The sequence below is a fragment of the Podarcis raffonei genome, chromosome 3 (assembly GCF_027172205.1).
Source record: "Podarcis raffonei isolate rPodRaf1 chromosome 3, rPodRaf1.pri, whole genome shotgun sequence".
Taxonomy (NCBI): Eukaryota; Metazoa; Chordata; class Lepidosauria; order Squamata; family Lacertidae; genus Podarcis; species Podarcis raffonei.
This window is the reverse complement of record NC_070604.1, coordinates 106,546,133-106,563,487: the sequence shown is the minus strand read 5'-3', so window position 1 is coordinate 106,563,487 and position 17,355 is coordinate 106,546,133. Positions and strand designations below refer to the sequence as shown.

At 45.0% G+C, this 17,355-nt stretch overlaps 1 protein-coding gene across 2 annotated transcripts in view; it reads left to right on the top strand.

Moving 5' to 3' along the window:
* The first annotated feature begins 3,891 nt into the window (after positions 1 to 3,891).
* PPP2R5D (protein phosphatase 2 regulatory subunit B'delta) overlaps positions 3,892 to 17,355 on the top strand; it is a 59,105-nt gene continuing 45,641 nt past the window's right edge. For both annotated transcript variants that reach the window (XM_053383437.1, XM_053383436.1), the window contains exons 1-2: positions 3,892 to 4,020; positions 8,577 to 8,699. In XM_053383437.1, coding sequence (XP_053239412.1) covers positions 3,994 to 4,020; positions 8,577 to 8,699 — 150 coding nt within the window. In that variant the 5' untranslated portion in view covers positions 3,892 to 3,993. The remainder of the gene's footprint in view (positions 4,021 to 8,576; positions 8,700 to 17,355) is intronic.

Below are 17,355 nucleotides of genomic sequence, written 5' to 3'. Positions count from 1 at the left end.
AGTCTCTCAGTCTCACTCACCTTACAGAGTGTTTGTTGTGGGGGAGGAAGGAAAAGGAGAATGTTAGCTGCTTTGAGACTCCTAAGGGTACTGATAAAATGGGATATTAAATCCAAACTCTTCTTCTTCTTCTTCTTCAGCAGGGGAAGGCTCGGAACCAAGGTAGTGGTTGTGGAGCACTAAGACAGGTCAGAGGATGACGGGTAGGGCAGAATGGTTGGATGCTGAACAAACAACCGGCTTGAGTGAGAGAGAGGAAGAAGAGTCAGACAGCACTGCAGGTGTAGGACAGGCAGCTGCAGATGAGGACTGAGGCTGCAACAGATTAATAACAACAAATAATAATGATGATGATGTTTTTATTTATACCCCACCCTTCTGGCTGGGTTTCCCCAGCCACGGACAGGAGCCTGCTGGTCCTACTGTACTTTAATTCCCTCCTCCTTTGTCTTCAAGGACACAAAGAGTTCAGAGCACAGAGAGCACCTCCCCAATGGAGTTCATGACTGCTGGGAAAAGAGCCAGACAGGAGGTACAGATTGTCAGTTCTGGCAACTGCTTTACCATGGCCAGTCTTGCCCATAGGTTTCTGTTTGTATTCTGTTTCCTTGAATAGATAAGCAACTTATTCTGATGGACCCTAGTCTCACATGCATGTCCATATTCCCTGAAACAAGCCATTTACAAGACCTTCAGTCCTTATTTATTTATTTATTAAGGGCTGCGTGCTTAGAGATTGTGATACATTTGCGTTATCATACCTTATTATCAATTGGTGGCAAAGGCCTGGAGTCTGGCAGTAGGAGAAAAACTGGCTGAATGCAACAGACAGACAGCTAAGGGGAATGAAATAAAAAGGGCCTGTTTGACGATACATGTTACCCATTTATAACCTATGTGGTCTAACGAAGTGGTCTAAACCTTCCAACTGATTCCCAGAAATCTATCTGGCTTGATCCAGTTCCAAGGCACCGTTGGTCTTTGGGTTAGAGAACAAAAAAACTAAAGCAAAAAATGAGAAACACATTTTCTTTATTGAAAGTCCTGATAATGATCTCATGATCTCTTCATTTTAGTTGTGATATAAGGGTTTGCTGATGATCACCCGGTGTTTATTTCGTATCCTTACTGCAGTATGATTGCTGATGTTTGTTTTATATTGCTCTGCTTGTTTATGTATCTCTTCAAAAATAATCTAAACATTTAGGGTTTTTTGTGGGGTTTTTTGTTTAAAAACACCTTATCGAGAACTGTCATTTTGTTTGGTTGAAATCTGGCTAGCAGATTGGTATGAAGTACAATAAAAGCTTTATGTGTCCTCCCTCCGTTCAGTTTGAGAGCTTGGGAACTAAACCAGCAGTTCTTAAACCCCTTTCCTACACAGATAATTCAAAATTGCTGGGGGGTCTCGGCTGACCACTTACCAAACTCCACCCCCCTTCAGCACTAACATTATTGTCAATACTATCACTATATTGTGAAAATCACAGCCCCAGGCTGGGGCACTGAGAAGGTTGCCTTTAACTGGTAGATTTCATGGGGGAAATTGGTACTGTTATAAAAATCACAGATCCTAAACCAGGGCTTTGGTGCCCTATTTGATAAATCTAGCCTGTGTCAAAATGGCCTAAATTTCCACTATCAGGAACAAATAAATCAAGTGCAGATACCCTAAACTCTTCCACAATATTTCTGTGGACCACCTGAATGGAACTTGTGCTCCATAGGATAGTTGCTTTGCTGGGTCAGACCTACATCCAGTTTTAAGCATATTTATAGAAAAGTAAATGCCATATTTTCTTCCTGGTAAGTATGCTGAAGAGTCCTGGTTTGAGGCCCATCTATAAAGGCATTTTGACAGGACCCATTGAAGCATCCCTGCGAAGCTCTTAAGTTGGGTATGATGAAGCTACCGGTAATTGCTCCTTAGGTTGCTTCTAGGAAACTTCTATGCACCTCTTGTGACTAGTAGCCATTGATAAACTTATGAACATTGATTCATCTAATTCTAAATAAAGCCATCTATGCTAGTGTATATCATCGCATCTGTTGGCAATTAATTCCCTCAATTAAGCATTGTGCAAATAAGTCATTTTTAAAATTCCTGAAATTAGCAACCAAAGCTGTAATCCTATGCACATTTTAAGATGTTACCATACCCCACTGAATTCAGTACAGCTTGCACTTAGGCTGCACATTTTACTCTATTTTCACAGGGAAGGAGGAATAAGTTTATTCACTTTCTCCATCATTTTATAAAACTCTTACCATGTTCCTCCTTGGATAATATTCCCCCCCCAAAAAAAGCTCCAGGCCCATAAGCCATTTTTTGTAGCAAAGCTGTGCCAACGCTCTACAGGTTTTTAAGCAGTCCTCGCTTGAAGACACACTTGTTCATTGCTGCTTTTATGGAATGCTTTTAACTGAGCTGCTAAAATAGTGGTGCTGTTTTCTTCTGATTATATTATGTTTTATTATTGTACTGGGCAACTTGCTGCAGTTTGTACATACTATTTTAAGGTTACTGGGAGTTTTAAAGTTTGTTATGTTGACACTACATATTTCAGAATATTTTCCTGAAAAATGGTTCAAATTTTTTTAGATGAATATTTTTTTATTGCCCTGTCCTAGATATTGATCAGACAATACAGTGCAAGTCTTTCTGTCTCCCCTCAGAAGCAAGTCACATTGTTTTCGGTGGGACTTACTCCCAGGTTAAGCGGCAATTGGATTGCAGCCTTGCTTTGTTGGGGCACCCACGTTTGCATTCCTATCTGGATCCACTGGAAATGTCTTTAACTGCATTAGGATAGTGGATTCTGGATCTTAAGTATTCTTGATTGTTACAGTTTATATTCTCTTTTCTCCAAGGAGCTCAGAGCTAAATACTGTCCCCAACTCACTTCTAGTCCGTTGTGTTTAGGATTTCAGCCTTTTTGTTTTCACTTTCACGACAAAGTTGGGCACAAAGCAGCCAAACCTAAGCTAACTTAAGCCCCATCAGTTTCAACAGGAATGTTAAGCAGCACCTAAACTCTCTCATGTGGTTCTGAAATTTTAAATAGGTCCTGAATTATTGTTCCGGTCCCCTCTCAATTTTATTTTCTCTGACCGATTGTGGATCTTGATTAGGAGTTGGGCTGTATAACCCCTGTTTTCCTAGAACAGTCTTCAATTGTTATTATTATTTAAAAATCTGTTTTACGGTTCCTCCTATTGTTGAATTTTTTTTTTTTAATTTTTTGCCGCTTCATATAATAGCAGAACCTCGTACTTGAAGGAGCAGCGACCGAAACATTAATAATGGCTGGCACTTTTTAAGTGTGTGTGTGTGTGTGCATGTGCAAAGAATTATAACTGCAATGCAGTTGCCATTCTTTGGGAGCAGGTCCATTCACGGCAACCTTTCACTTCGTGGGGTTGCCTTCTCCATCGGCGTTTCTCCTTGACAATGACACAGAAAAGAGACACACACAGAGAAAGAAAGGCCTGCACGCTGCACTACCCCAGTCGGTCCCTTATTTCACAAAAGGGCGCCCAGTCGCGGCACCCACACCCCTTCCAACTTATTCGAAGCAGCCATGGTGACCTATATCCATAATCCGGCAGCCCCTCCACCCCGAGCAGCCGGCGGCAGAGAAGCCCCCCTTGGCGCCCTCCTCCTCCTCTTCCAATCCCACCCGCTTTCCCTACAACCGCGGCGGCGCCTTTTTGCAAAACCGGCAGCGGCCTCCTCCCGCCCTCCCCAGCTGCCCTTCAAACCGGCCGGCCAATGGCAAAAATCGGCGCGGCCGCCGGCGGCCAATGAAGCGAAGGCAGCGAGGCGGTTGCCAGGCAGGTTGGGCCGAGCGGGTCCAATCGGGGGCTCACCCAACCCAGCGCAGAGGAGGGAGGAGGAGGCGGCGGCGGCGAGGAGAAACCGAGGGAGGGCGACGAGAGGAGGCCGGGCCGGCGGCGGCGGGAGAGGCCGAGCGAGCGCTTTCGAGGTCCGGGATGCCCTACAAGCTGAAGAAAGAGAAGGTGAGCGAGCGGGGGTCGGCGGCGCCCCGGGGCCGGCCCACCCTCCATCTCTCTCTGGCGCCACCCCGCCCCAGGGCCGGGACGGTGGGGTGGGCGGGAGCGCCCGGGCGCCAAAGCCTTTCCCGGGGCCTGGCGGCATCCGAGCTCGGGGCCTCCGCCGGGAGTGGAGCCGCCCCGCGCGCCGAGGGGGCCGAGGACGCAGGCAGGAAGCAGCTGCACTTGCAGCAGCCCGGGGCTTCGACGCAGGATCCGTGTGCCTGTGCAACACACACACACACACATCCAGGACGAGCAAATCAGTGCACACACACCTGCAGGTCTAGGTTTGCAACACACACACACATACACACACGTATGTATATCCTATGTAGGAAAGGGCGCACTGGCCAGACAATGCACCACGTATTTGTTATTACCCCTGAGCACGGGCCTCTTGGGTTAAGCAAGCGCGCGCGCACACACATCTTTATATCAATATCTGATTCACATATATATAGGAAAGGCACTGACCGGGCAACGCACAGCATATTTGTTACTACACTCTTAAGCACGGGCCCCCTGGGTTAAGCATACACAAGCACATATGTATCTTTATTTCTGTATCTACATCTAATGCATATATATTTAGGGTGGAGGGAGGACGCACGGGCCAGACAATGCACAGCATATTTGTTATTATCCGTGGGTTAAGCATACACACAAATACATATGTCTTTTAAATCTAATTGCAGGAAAAGACGCCCTGGTCAGACAATGCACAGCCCGTTTGTTGTTAACTGCCTCTGAGCACGGGCCCCCTGAGTTAGGCGCGCACACGCGCAGGCAGGCAAGCACCCACACGGGGGAGAAAATGTCCGCACTCGTGCAGGAGCCTTGCACCTGGGGAGAGGCGGGCTGAGGAGGGTGTCGGCGGCGTAACACAAGGGTGCTGACGGGCAAGAGGCCGTTGCATCCTAGACGGGGTGGAAGGAGAAATGCAGGGGCCGAGAGTAAGGCGAGGGAGGGAGGAGAAGAGGCGATCGCAGCATGGTGCATAGGCAAGCGCCGTTGCATGGCACGGACGGGGGGGGGAGGGGGTTGGGTTGGGTTGAGTGCTTGCTTGCTTGCTTGCTTGCTTGCGGAGAAAGAGGGAATCTAGTAGTGACGGTCTCCGTGGCAGTTCCGGAGGCGGGTGGGGGGGAACCCAACACGGATCTGGGCCTGGGCGTCCTAGAATGCAGTGTGCGCGCACCGATAGCGGAGGATGCGCTGCGCTTCTTTGTATGCTTCCTTCGCGTCCATCGCTTCCGGTTCGGGGGCTCCCTGTGCAGGCGTGTTCGCGATGCCCGTGTTTGTGTGTTGCATTCGGAGGTCAGACAAGCACAATAGGCCTCACACTTGTCTTGCCATGCAGCAGGGGGAGGCCTAAGGACAGATTGCTCCCTTTAAATCGGACCCTTGCGTTTTAAGCACAAAGTTATGGGAAAAGAGTACACAGTCATTGTTGCGTTTCGCAGTGCATTGCAACCACACCTAAGTGGGACTGGGGCAAATGCAGATTTAGGCAAGCGGCAGGAGTGTCACACTGTGGAAGTGGGGCAAATTCAAGGCCTATGTAGAAAGGCACTGCTGATATGATATTTAGGAAGGATGCATGTGCGTGTAAAGAGGAAGAATCTTGAAAAAAAGGTTTGATTGTGTTATTTTGTGCGGGGCACAGAGTTCAGGTGTGCGCTATGTGCAAATGCAGAGGAGGCTGTATAGGTAGTGTAAGCACCTGGTGGGGCTCTGGGTGCTAAGTGGGAGTGCACAGAGAATCCTGTGCAGACATTGGCCAGGCATTTGTGCATAACTTTAAGGGGATAGAAGACAGAACTCCTGTGAACTGCTGTACACTGCAGAAGTATGCAGAACACAAACAAATGTGCAGAGTCTAGGATTCGGAGCAGAGTCCGAAAGACTTAGCACCCCAGAAGTAATGTGTGTATCCATGTAACATGCAATGTAGGCGTGGCGCCTCTGTCCAACATAGGCATGTGGCACAAATGTGTGGCTCAGTTGCAGAGAGGAAGTATGCAAAGTGGGGTATGTTGGCATGCTGAGCTAAAGGTTCATGAGTGCAACATTCCTGCTAGTGGAAGTGGACATGCAATGCATAGGGAAGGCTGCATGTTCAGTTTCCAGAAGCTCTCAGTAGGGCCAAGAAAGACTTCTATCTAAACCCTGGAAAACAGCTGCCAGGCTTTAGACGGCTTTGAACTTAGAACAAGACCTGTTCCTGTGTACCAGTGTTCACCTTCATGAAGCAGGAACATGTAAATAATAATAATAATAAGAAGAAGAAGAAGAAGAAGAAGAAGAAGAAGAAGAACAACTTTTCTTATACCCCACCAGTGTTCGAAACTCCCATTGTTTTAGGCGCATTTTGCAACAAGGAATTTCATTAGCACAAGCAATTTCTGAGCTCTGGGTGCAGCACTGTGCCTAAAATTTCATATTAAAACTGCAGAGTGGAAGGAAAGGAGGACCTTTTTTCTGCCTCCCCACTTCCAGTTACTCTCCGAAGACTGGAGAAGAGACCCTCTTAAGAATATTAGGGGGGTGGGCAGGGGAGGGACTGGACCTTGCAAAAAATGAACATAATATTTTAGCTGCAGTTCATTTTCAGCTTTGTATTCTTGTTATTTAAAACGTGTGCTTAGACATTACGTTGTTGTGCCCGTAACCTAGATTTAAGGTGCCATTTAGCTCCTGGCTTCATATCCTAGTTTCTAACACTGTACCCTACCCATCTGACTGGGTTACCCTGGCCACTCTGGGCGGCTTATAGCAAAATTCGGGGGGGGGGCTCACGTCAAGCATTAAAAGCTTATTGAAACAGGGCTGCCTTCAGATGTCTATGAAAAGTCATGTAGTTGTTTATCTGTTTGACATCTGACTGGAGAGCGTTCCACAAGGCCCCTCTGCCTGGTTCCTTGTAACATCACTTCTCGCAATGAGGGAAGGGCCAGAATGCCCTTAGAGCTGGACTTCAGTATCCGAGCTGAATAATGGGGGTAGAGATACTCTTTTAGGTATACAGGGCTGAAGCTGTTAGGGCTTTAAAGGTTAACACCAGCACTTTGAATTGTGCTTGGAAACATACTGGAAGCCAATGTAGATCTTTTAGGACCAGTGTTCTATGACCCTGATGGCTGCTCCTAGTCACCAGTCTAGCAACTGCATTTGGGATTAATTGTAGTTTCCAAGTCACCGTCACAGGTAGTCCCTGGTTCCAATTTAAATAAGAGGTGTCATCCACATGCTGATGAACACTCAGCCCAAATCCCCTGATGATCTCTCCCACCCTTTATTTGAGCAGCAGATATGGACCTAAAGGCACAACACAGAATCTCTTCACAATATGGTTATAACAGATAACAGCAAAGGTTGCTAGGTTCATAGCAGGGGCAATCAGAATAAGGGCCACTAACTGACGGCTGATTCAGGACTTTAAATTGTGCTCTTATATCAAGTTTACTTTTCTGAGTATACTGTAATGTTTTACTGTTGCTATGGCCATTGGCTAATGCGAATAAAGTTTATCTATCTTCACAATATGGTTATCAAACACATGCATTTCACAGCAAAAAACAAAAGTGGTCCTGCAGCATGGATACTATTTGTTATTATTTCTATCCCACCTTTCCTCAAACAAGCCCGTTCTGCTCCCCATTTTATCCTCAAAGCAACCCTGCACCATAGACGAGTCTGAGAGTGAATGGCTGGCTCAAAGTCACCCAGCAAGCTTCATAGCTGAGTGAGGATTTGAACCCTGGCCTAGTCCTTGTCCAGTACTCTTAACCACTATGCTGCACAGGCTCACTAAAGCATCATTTTCCGCAGCAGCCCATCACATATGCCTTGGCGCAGGTCAAATTCCCTTGCGAAATATGTTTTAATACAACTGGTAAATGTATTTTCCTTACCTGTGATGAAGTTCGTTTAGATTCTAGCCTGTACGCACTTGCCTGAGAGAGCGCCCCATTGAATTCTACCTTGGTCAGTACGGCTTCTGTCTGTGTTAGGGTGGAAAAAATAGGCCGAATACAGATTTTGTTGACTGTCCACACACCAGTTGAATGGAGCTCCCTCCCCGCAGCTTGAGAACCTCTTTTCAGTTTGTCCTCCAGTCTTTGTTCTCTATGCAGTTTACTAGCATTGGCTTGCTGTTGGCAGATAAGCCCTTTCCCATGGAGGATGGCAGGAGCAGAGACTCGGCTGCTCTGGCAAAGGCAGAGAGAGCAACAGGCTGCAAAACAGGCAGCTGCCCCCCGCCAGTGGGTGGGACTTCAAGAGAGTCAGGTGCCCTTTTTAAAGGGAAGAGAATTGATCGTTCTAGCAGAAGCACTTGGATGATGATCAGTGTGTTTCCGTGCACAGACCTTTCTCTTGCGCCACCATGGTATAGGAGCCTATTTATGGGATGGTGTCCTCTTTTTCTGTTGGCTAGCCTTGCAGGATCCATGAACTTTGTTAAGCTGTTGGTAAAACGGTGCATCTGAATGTGCTTTTTTCCTGTTCCTTTTCCTCCTTAGGAGCCTCCAAAGTCTACTAAAAGCACTACGAAAGCCAGTAGCAGCAGCGGTAGCAGCGGCGGCGGCGGCGGTGGCAGCAGCAGTGGCAGTGGCAAAGATGGAGGCACGGAGAATTCAGAAGAGGTAGGATGCTGAAGTCGTCTTTTGCATGATGTATGTTGCAGACTGGTTGGCTTAGAGGAGCCTTCCCCGACACGGGGACCCTCAGATATTTGGGACTGCAACTTCCATCAGTGTTCCTATCAGCCCCTGTGCTGATAGGTTATTGTGAGATCAGAGAGGGAGAAGGGGATTGGTAAAGGAAGAATGGAAACCACCAGTAGAAATTAAATCTCTACGCAAGCCGAAAAAGCATGTGAGAGGTTGCAGTATGTGGTGGTTTAGCATGTAACATAATAATTAAGTGTCTGAACTATAAAATTCAAATCTACCGTTGGTGTTGGAACTCCTGAAATTACTTCTATTCAAGCCACACAGCCTCAGCAGATTCCATTTCCTCATCTGAAACATGGTGATTATAATAATGATATACTGTACCTTATGTGGTTGTTTTGCGGATTGCAACAAAATCATATACATAAAACAGTTTGGACAATTATAAATTTTCTATAAGTGTTGAATATAATCCATCTATCAGGTTTTGGTAATTTGTGATTATTTCCTGAGCTCTTTTACCTACCCTCTTATTTAATTATAAAATACGGTCGTTTTAGATGAAAAATAGGCAGAACCTATTTTATGGGTTTTTTTTTTTTAATTAAGAGAGATAAAGGGTGAGAACTAAACCTTGTGGGAAAGGAACCAAACAGAAGACTAGTCAAGTGTGTGTGTCTAGGGTAGATGGAGATTACCAGAATACTATTTTGGTGCACAGAATTAATGGCAGAGAAATTCAAGTGAAGGATGTTTAGCTTAATTGATGGCATTCATGGAATTGACTGTGGTAGAAAACCGTACAGGTTGCGGACTTGTTTTCAAAATCTAAAAGAAGATTTTGCTTTTTTTTTTTCCTCCTTGAAATTCAAATAAGTGGCAGTATTGGAAATAGAAAAAAAGGAGAAAGGTTAGAACAAAAATATCTGTTTCTCTATTTAGACAGAAACATTTTTTGGGGCTGCAGGTGTTTTTGAACTACACCTCCCATCATCCCTGACATTGACCATTCTGGTTGGGGCTGATGGGAGTTGTAGTCCAAAACATCCGGAGGACACCAGATTGGTGAAGTTTGGGTTAAAGGGACAGCAGTGCTGCAGGATTCGAAGCGCAAGGGTTCTTCTTCCCATGGTACAATCTGTGTATTGTCAAAGATGAGGACGCCTGTGTGGTAGTGAAGTTCTCTTAGACTTAATCCTTCGTTGAGGCTTCTTGATGAGGTTCTGGTAGATAAGGTTCCCCCTCCTTGGGGTCTGCTTCCATTTAGCACTGACACCTCAGCCTTAGAAAACATGAGGTGGTCTTATTTTGGAATAAGAAACAAAGGTCCATTTAACGGTCACTTGAAGATAGGGCTGGAAAAATTCCAGCTGCTTTGTTGCTTGGGTTCTTAAACTCTTGATGCTGTCATCTAGGAATTGGAAAGGTCTGCAGGATCTGATAATAGCTTTTAAAAATGGAGGCCTAGGACTTGAGATTATTTTTCATCAGCTGTGAGTTTGGAAGAAGTTTTTTTGTGCCTGAAGTTGAGAGTGCTCCAAAGATGGCTTTGTCAAGATGGCGGCGCAAGCACTTGCAGCGGCTCGGCACTCCGAAGACCGGTATCCGATTTGTGTTTTATTTTTATTTGTGAACTTACTGCTGCTATGGACTGTAAATACTCAGGCACAAGAAATTTATAGTCGTCAAGAGCTCTTAAGTATCGGCAGAGGAGAAGGTTGCAGCCAGGAGGTCTCAACCTATAACATTCCAGCTGAGCTTATCAGAGAGCCTCCATATCTTGCACATTCTTGGGATACTCCCCTTGCTCTCCTTGCCAGAAAGAAAAGAAAACGGAGAGGGCGTAAGCAGAAGAGGGGTTGCAGGGCTGGATTACGAGTGAGGCTAGGTAAAAATCCCCACAAGCCTGCATTGCCAAGTCTCCTTGTATCAAATGTGAGATCCTTGCCTAACAAGGTAGAGGAGTTGGAGCTTATTACCTCTCGGCAGAAAAGTATCCGGGACTGCTGTGTTATGGTCCTTTTAGAGACGTGGCTGGATCCCTCCTTTCCACAGGGACTTCTGCAGCTAGAAGGACGCTCAGTAATTAGAGCGGATAGAACCGCTGAATCCGGGAAGAGCAGAGGAGGAGGAATTTGCGTTTATATAAATAACAACTGGAGCTCGGACATCAAACAAATGGACACGCATTGCTCTCCTGACTTGGAGTACCTAGTGGTGAAGTGCCGCCCTTTTTATTTGCCACGTGAGTTTAATGTTGTTATAATAACAGCGGTGTATATACCTCCCGATGCAAACACTACTACAGCTATGGGCCACCTGCTAACTGCTATTAGCAAACAGCAGCGGGCCTACCCGGATGGAGCATTTGTGGTTGCTGGTGATTTTAATCGAGCCGATTTAAGGACTGTGCTTCCTAAGTTCCACCAGTATGTTGATTGTCCCACTAGGGGGGGAAATACCCTGGACCGAGTATATAGTAACATCATGCATGGATACAAGACCAAGCCCTTGCCCAATTTGGGGCAGTCAGACCACATATCTTTACTTATGATACCATCATATAGACCTCTCGTATGTAGAATCAGACCATCAACTAGAGAGATACGAGTGTGGCCAGTAGGTGCATCTGAGCAACTTCAAGATTGCTTTCGGAGCACCGAGTGGTCGCTTTTTGTGGAGAATAATGTGGACACATACGCTTCAACAGTACTGTTCTACGTTAAAAGCTGCATTGATGTTGTCACTACCATCAAACAAATACGGGTGTTCCCTAACAACAAGCCCTGGCTAAACAGGGATGTGTATCTTCTGCTAAAGGCAAGAAATGCTGCTTTTCACTCTGGTGATGTGCAACAGTATAGAGAAGCCAGAGCCAAATTGAAAAAGGGCATTAGGAACGCCAAAGCTATGTACTGCCGGAGGATTGAAAAACATTTTGAAAGCTCTGACCCTCGTCGAGTATGGCAAGGCCTGCGACAAATTACAGGGCAAAATATTAAAAACGAACTGGCCAGTAGCAGTGCGCACCTGGCTGATCAACTGAATCAATTTTTTAGTCGCTTTGAGGTGGGAACTGGAACTACCGTCACTACAGCATTGGCTACCAGCACATCATCAGAAACTACTACTGATAGACAACCATTTTTATTACAGACCTTTGACGTACAACGTGCCTTTCGGAGCATTAACATTAGGAAGGCAGCTGGACCGGATGGAATCACGGGACGGGTTATTAGGGACTGCGCTGCAGAATTAGCTGGGGTATTTACGGACATTTTTAATCTATCCCTGTTGCAGGGTTCTGTCCCTACCTGCCTGAAGACATCGATTATAGTGCCAGTCCCCAAGCAGTCAGTGGTGGTATCTCTCAATGACTATAGACCAATAGCTCTAACATCTGTCGTTATGAAATGTTTTGAGAGATTGGTGCTAGATCATATTAAGGCTGGTCTTCCATCCACTCTAGACCCGTTCCAGTTTGCATACAGAAGAAACAGATCTACTGATGATGCTATTTCCATCGCTGTCCATACTGTACTGAGTCATCTAGAACGACAGGGAACCTACGCAAGGCTGTTGTTTGTGGACTACAGTTCTGCCTTCAATACAATTCTGCCAGACAGGTTATTTCTTAAAATGACCAACTTGGGTATACATCAGAAGATCTGTCTGTGGGTAAGGAATTTCCTGACTGATAGGCTGCAGACAGTGAGAATGGGACCTCACTATTCTTCTACTCTAGTGTTAAGCACAGGAGCCCCTCAGGGATGTGTGCTAAGTCCCTTTCTCTATTCCCTGTACACATTTGATTGCACCCCACTGTATAAGTCCAACACAATCATCAAATTTGCGGATGATACAACGGTGGTGGGGCTCATTAGTGAGAACAATGAGACTGCTTATAGGAAAGAAGTACAGGGGTTAATTCAATGGTGTAAAGAAAACAATCTTATGCTTAACACCAAAAAAACCAAAGAACTCATAATTGACTTTAGGAGAAAGAAAAGTGTATTTTTACCATTGCACATAAATGGCGAGGAGGTGGAGAGGGTTGGTAGTTTTAAATACCTGGGCATTTATATCTCTGAGGACCTCTCATGGACTGCAAATATTAATATGGTTGTGAGGAAGGTGCAGGGGAGGTTGTATTTCCTGAGAATGCTCAGGGGACTGAATCTATCTCAGCACCTACTTCTGTCCTATTATCACAGTACCATTGAGAGTGTCTTAACCTATAGTGTATTATCGTGGTATGGGAGCAGCTCTGAAACGGATAAAAAAGCTTTACAGAGAATAATTAAAATTGCCCAGAATGTTATTGGGCTCCAACTACCAACCCTGGATGAGATCTTCACGTCTCGCAATTTGAAGAAGTCACACAATATCCTGAGAGATCCCACCCATCCTGCTCACAACTTCTTTGAACTGTTGCCTTCGGGCAGAAGATATAGGACAATGAAAACACGAACCACACGCCTTCTGAATAGTTTCTATCCAAGAGCTCTGATTGCACTAAATAATGATCTTAGGGCCAGTTGCAAGAAATAGCAAGCAGGAAGTAGGAAGGAATGAGATAGGTTTTAGGTTATGTTATGCCTTTAAATAGGTTATGTTATATATTCTGGATTATGTTATGTTTTATAGATTATGTCTGAATAGGATGAGAATGTTGGAGATACGTGCAAATGTGTATGTGAACCCGGTCTTTGGGTGGGTGTTTGATTTTCGTTGTTGTGTATACTGTGTATATATGGACAATGACAATAAATTTATCTAATCTAATATATCCTCCAATCAATAGCTTTTAATAGGTCGGGGCAACTCTAGAATAATTAATTCTAGTACTGTACTAAAATATGTAAACACAATTGGGAATTCCCCCTTGTGTATATTTGCTCATTGTGTCCCAAGTAGGAAGAGGAACACCATCCATTGTGTTGGTCAGCAGATATCTTGGGGGTTTCCCACGACATGACCCAGGGAGGAGTCAGGCTAGCATTTCCTGAGTCAATGGAAGATTCCCATTTTCCTACTTGAATGTGTTGGTGGTAGACCTCTCCTTCCCATTTTGAATCACAGGAGTCCTAAACACTAGCTTTTCAAGGTTAGATCCCTTTGATAATATTATTGATCACACCCGGGTTGGTGGTGGTGGTGGGGGGAGAAACTGTGGCTCTCCAGAAATAGTTGGACTTATAGCTCCCATCATCTGTGACCTTGGCCATTCTGGTTAGGAGTCGGGAGTCCACAAGTGCCCTTTCTTTGAATTAAACCAAACAATGTATTGTGGAAAGCTTTCCATCTCCTAATGGCAGTGAGGACAGGGTTATTGCTTTCCCCAAAGGTAGCTGGTTACTCTCAGATTTAGTGGAAGATGCTGTCCCATAATTTTAGAAGACATCTGAAGGCAGCCCTGTTTAGGGAAGTTTTTAATGTCTGATGTTTTATTGTATTTTTAATATTTTGTTGGAAGTCACCCAGAGTGGCCGGGGAAACCCAGCCAGATGGGTGGGGTATTATTATTATTAATTATAATAATTAGTGTTGAAGTAAGATTCAACTTGGGGTGGGCAGATGGGGTTATTGGTTTGTTCCTGTTCTTGTTATTATGCATTTTGTGTTTTTTATCTTGTGTTTTTATGTTGAGATCTACAGATGAAGGATGGTATACAAATTTAATAATCATAATCATCTCTGGTTGCAGAAACAGACTTCTTTTATTGGCTTGAAGTAGAGTAGGGTGAAGAAAGGGACTAAGCAAGCACCAGGAAATGCCTCTTTTCTTGTATTGTTGTCTTGAAGATTTACTGTAAGTCCTAACGTTCAGGGACAAGAGCCCCTTTCATATAATGTAGGAATGCTTATTCACAGATATGTATATTTGTGGGCATCAAGGCCATATTCACAGCATACATTCGAAGTTCTGTGATACCACTTTGAACAGTCACGGCTGTCTCCCAAGAATTATGGGAACTGCAGTTTGTTAAGGGTGCTGAAAGTTGCTGGGAGAGCCCTATTCCATTTCAGGAGCTACAGATCCCGAAGTGGTTTAGCAGTTAATATCTCTCCACAGGGAACTCTTGAGAATTGTAGCCTTATGAGGGAATAGGGGCCTCCTAATAACTGTCAACACCCTAAACCAGGCTTCCTCACCCTCGGCCCTCCAGATGTTTTGAGACTACAATTCCCATCATCCCCGACCACTGGTCCTGCTAGCTAGGGCTCATGGAAGTTGTAGGCCAAAAACATCTGGAGGGCCGAGGTTGAGGAAGCCTGCCCTAAACAAACTACAGCTCCCACAGTTTTTGGATGGAAGCCATGACAGTCTAAAGTGCTATCAAAGTTCTTTAAATGTATTGTGCGCATGTGGCCGAAGACAGAGGGAATAAAATGAGAAAGTGAGGTCAGGCTGCTGAAAATATTTTAGGCTATCATACAGACCCCACTTATCTGGGAGTAAGCCCCATTGAATTAATTGAGATTTACTTCTGAGTAGACATGGTTAGGATTGCAGCCATACTCTTTTTAGATGCCACCAGGCACTCTTGTCATATTTTTTGTTGCACCAGAATACAGCTACCCTTGTGGCATTGATTAAAAGTTGCTAATGACGATGGCTGGAGTTCTTTCAAACTATCAGTAAATAATGTTCTGTTGCTCTAGCATGGCTATTACTACTCAATGAAACAACAGCTCTAGTTTTCACACAGCCTGCTAAAAAAACAATGCCGATGCAGTTTCTGAAAGCATAGTTGTGAGTGTGTGACACCTAAGAATGTGCTAAGCAATTGTGAGGATCCTGGAAGCAAGTGTAAAACTAACTTGAGGCTTTCCGTTAATTTCGGCTGAGAAGCTGTTGCTATGCCCCAGCAGTTGGCATGAAAGAATTGGGGGTGTCAGCTTTTACCCTCTTGAGTAGGGCTGGGGAAAAATATTCCAGATTTCCTAGGTTGCCCTAACTTAACTGTTTAGGGGCCTAGCACTAAAGCTCATGGCAAAGTCATGTGGGTCAGGAATCCCTATTTTTCCCTATTTAGGATTTATCCCGTTCTTCCTCCGCATTGGGGAAGGCATGGAAGAAAACCTGCAAACTGTTCAGCAGCTTGCATCCATTAGCAAGATGTTCTTTGGGCTGAAAATAATTAGAATAGCAAATGGGCCGGAGAAGCTCAGAAGCTGTCCTCTATTCCTGCTATGTTGGAGCTGGGCAGCAGTCACACCCTAGCAAAGAATGATCTTTAGTTGCTTCTAATGGGTGTGCATCTACATAGAGGTGAACCCGGCAGTTAGCAGAGCAATCAGATGCTAAAATATAATGTCTGTGTGCAGGCTTTTAATGTGCAGAGATCTGGACACAAACCAAGAACTCCGTTGTCTTGCTCCCATAGAGGGCAGGGCACATTTTCAGTCTGCATTGCTTTTTGATGCCGCCTTGATAGAATTGTGGTCGCAGAGCAGAGCGGAAACAGCAGCCCTCTGAAACTATTGACCTAATCAAAGCCCGCTTAAAGTAGAGAAAAGGGCCTGTGCCCTACATGCAATTCAAAGCCAGCCTTGTAGGTGTAAATCTGCAAGTCCTTTCAATGGCAGCCGTTGCACCCATGCGTAACCAAACTCATGCAATGCACATTTAGTCATGAGTTGGTTCTTTATCGGATGCCTTCTGATGCACAACCAGCGTCCTGGTATGGTTCGTTTGCCAGAATCTCTCTGAGGTCTGGACTGGTGTTGCTACTGAACAATCCTGCCCTGCTCCATTCCTGATGTGCATGAAGATGTTCCTTGCAATTCCTCTCCTATGTCAGATCTGCCGCTGCCAAAGGTACAACACTAGTCGTACAAATGGATGCCACACCCATTATCTCCTGCAAGTACAGACTTATTGCTTACACAGGCTGACGGGGCATGTCTTCCTTAGGCAAAACTGATTGCAGGTTTCCAGCTCTCTCCTCCAAAATAATTTGTCTTTCAGTTACTCCCCATGCAAAGGATAAATTTAGGTATTTGAGGTGTGAAAATCATCATGCGTGCAAGCTGATACGTTCTCTCATTGAAACTAATTATTGCAGCAGCGGCCTTTAGCTTGTAGTTGCTTCCAGCATGCAGGGCAGGGCCGTGTTTACTCTTTGCTCAAACAAATCAAATTAAAATTCTGCATCAACAAAAGTTCAGTTCTGCAATATCCATATGCTAGGGCAAAAATGAGCACACTTGCATAATTTCCCTTGTTTAATTTATTCCCCATTTCCGTGTTACTTAATTTATCCTGGTTTTTCTAGTTAGGAAGTGGAGATGGACAAAAAAGAAGGCACTGGACTCCTGTTTTTCTTCCCCCGCCTAGCCAACCAAACTTAGGAAGTCTTTGTTTATCAATTCTCCGGCTGCTGAGATTTCAGGAGGCATTAACCACACACTTTCAAGCATGCCTTTCCAGCCACAAGAACAGGAAGCTTGTCCGCTCCTTTTTATGAATACTGAGTTTTTGTGGGAGCAGAATAAGCAGTACCATGTTAATCCTGAATCCAGTACCATGTTCTGTGTTTCTGATGCATTGCATCACACCCACTGCCCTTCTTGGAGCTTTACTTTAGCAGAGGAAGTTCTCCCCACTTGCAAGCTCAAC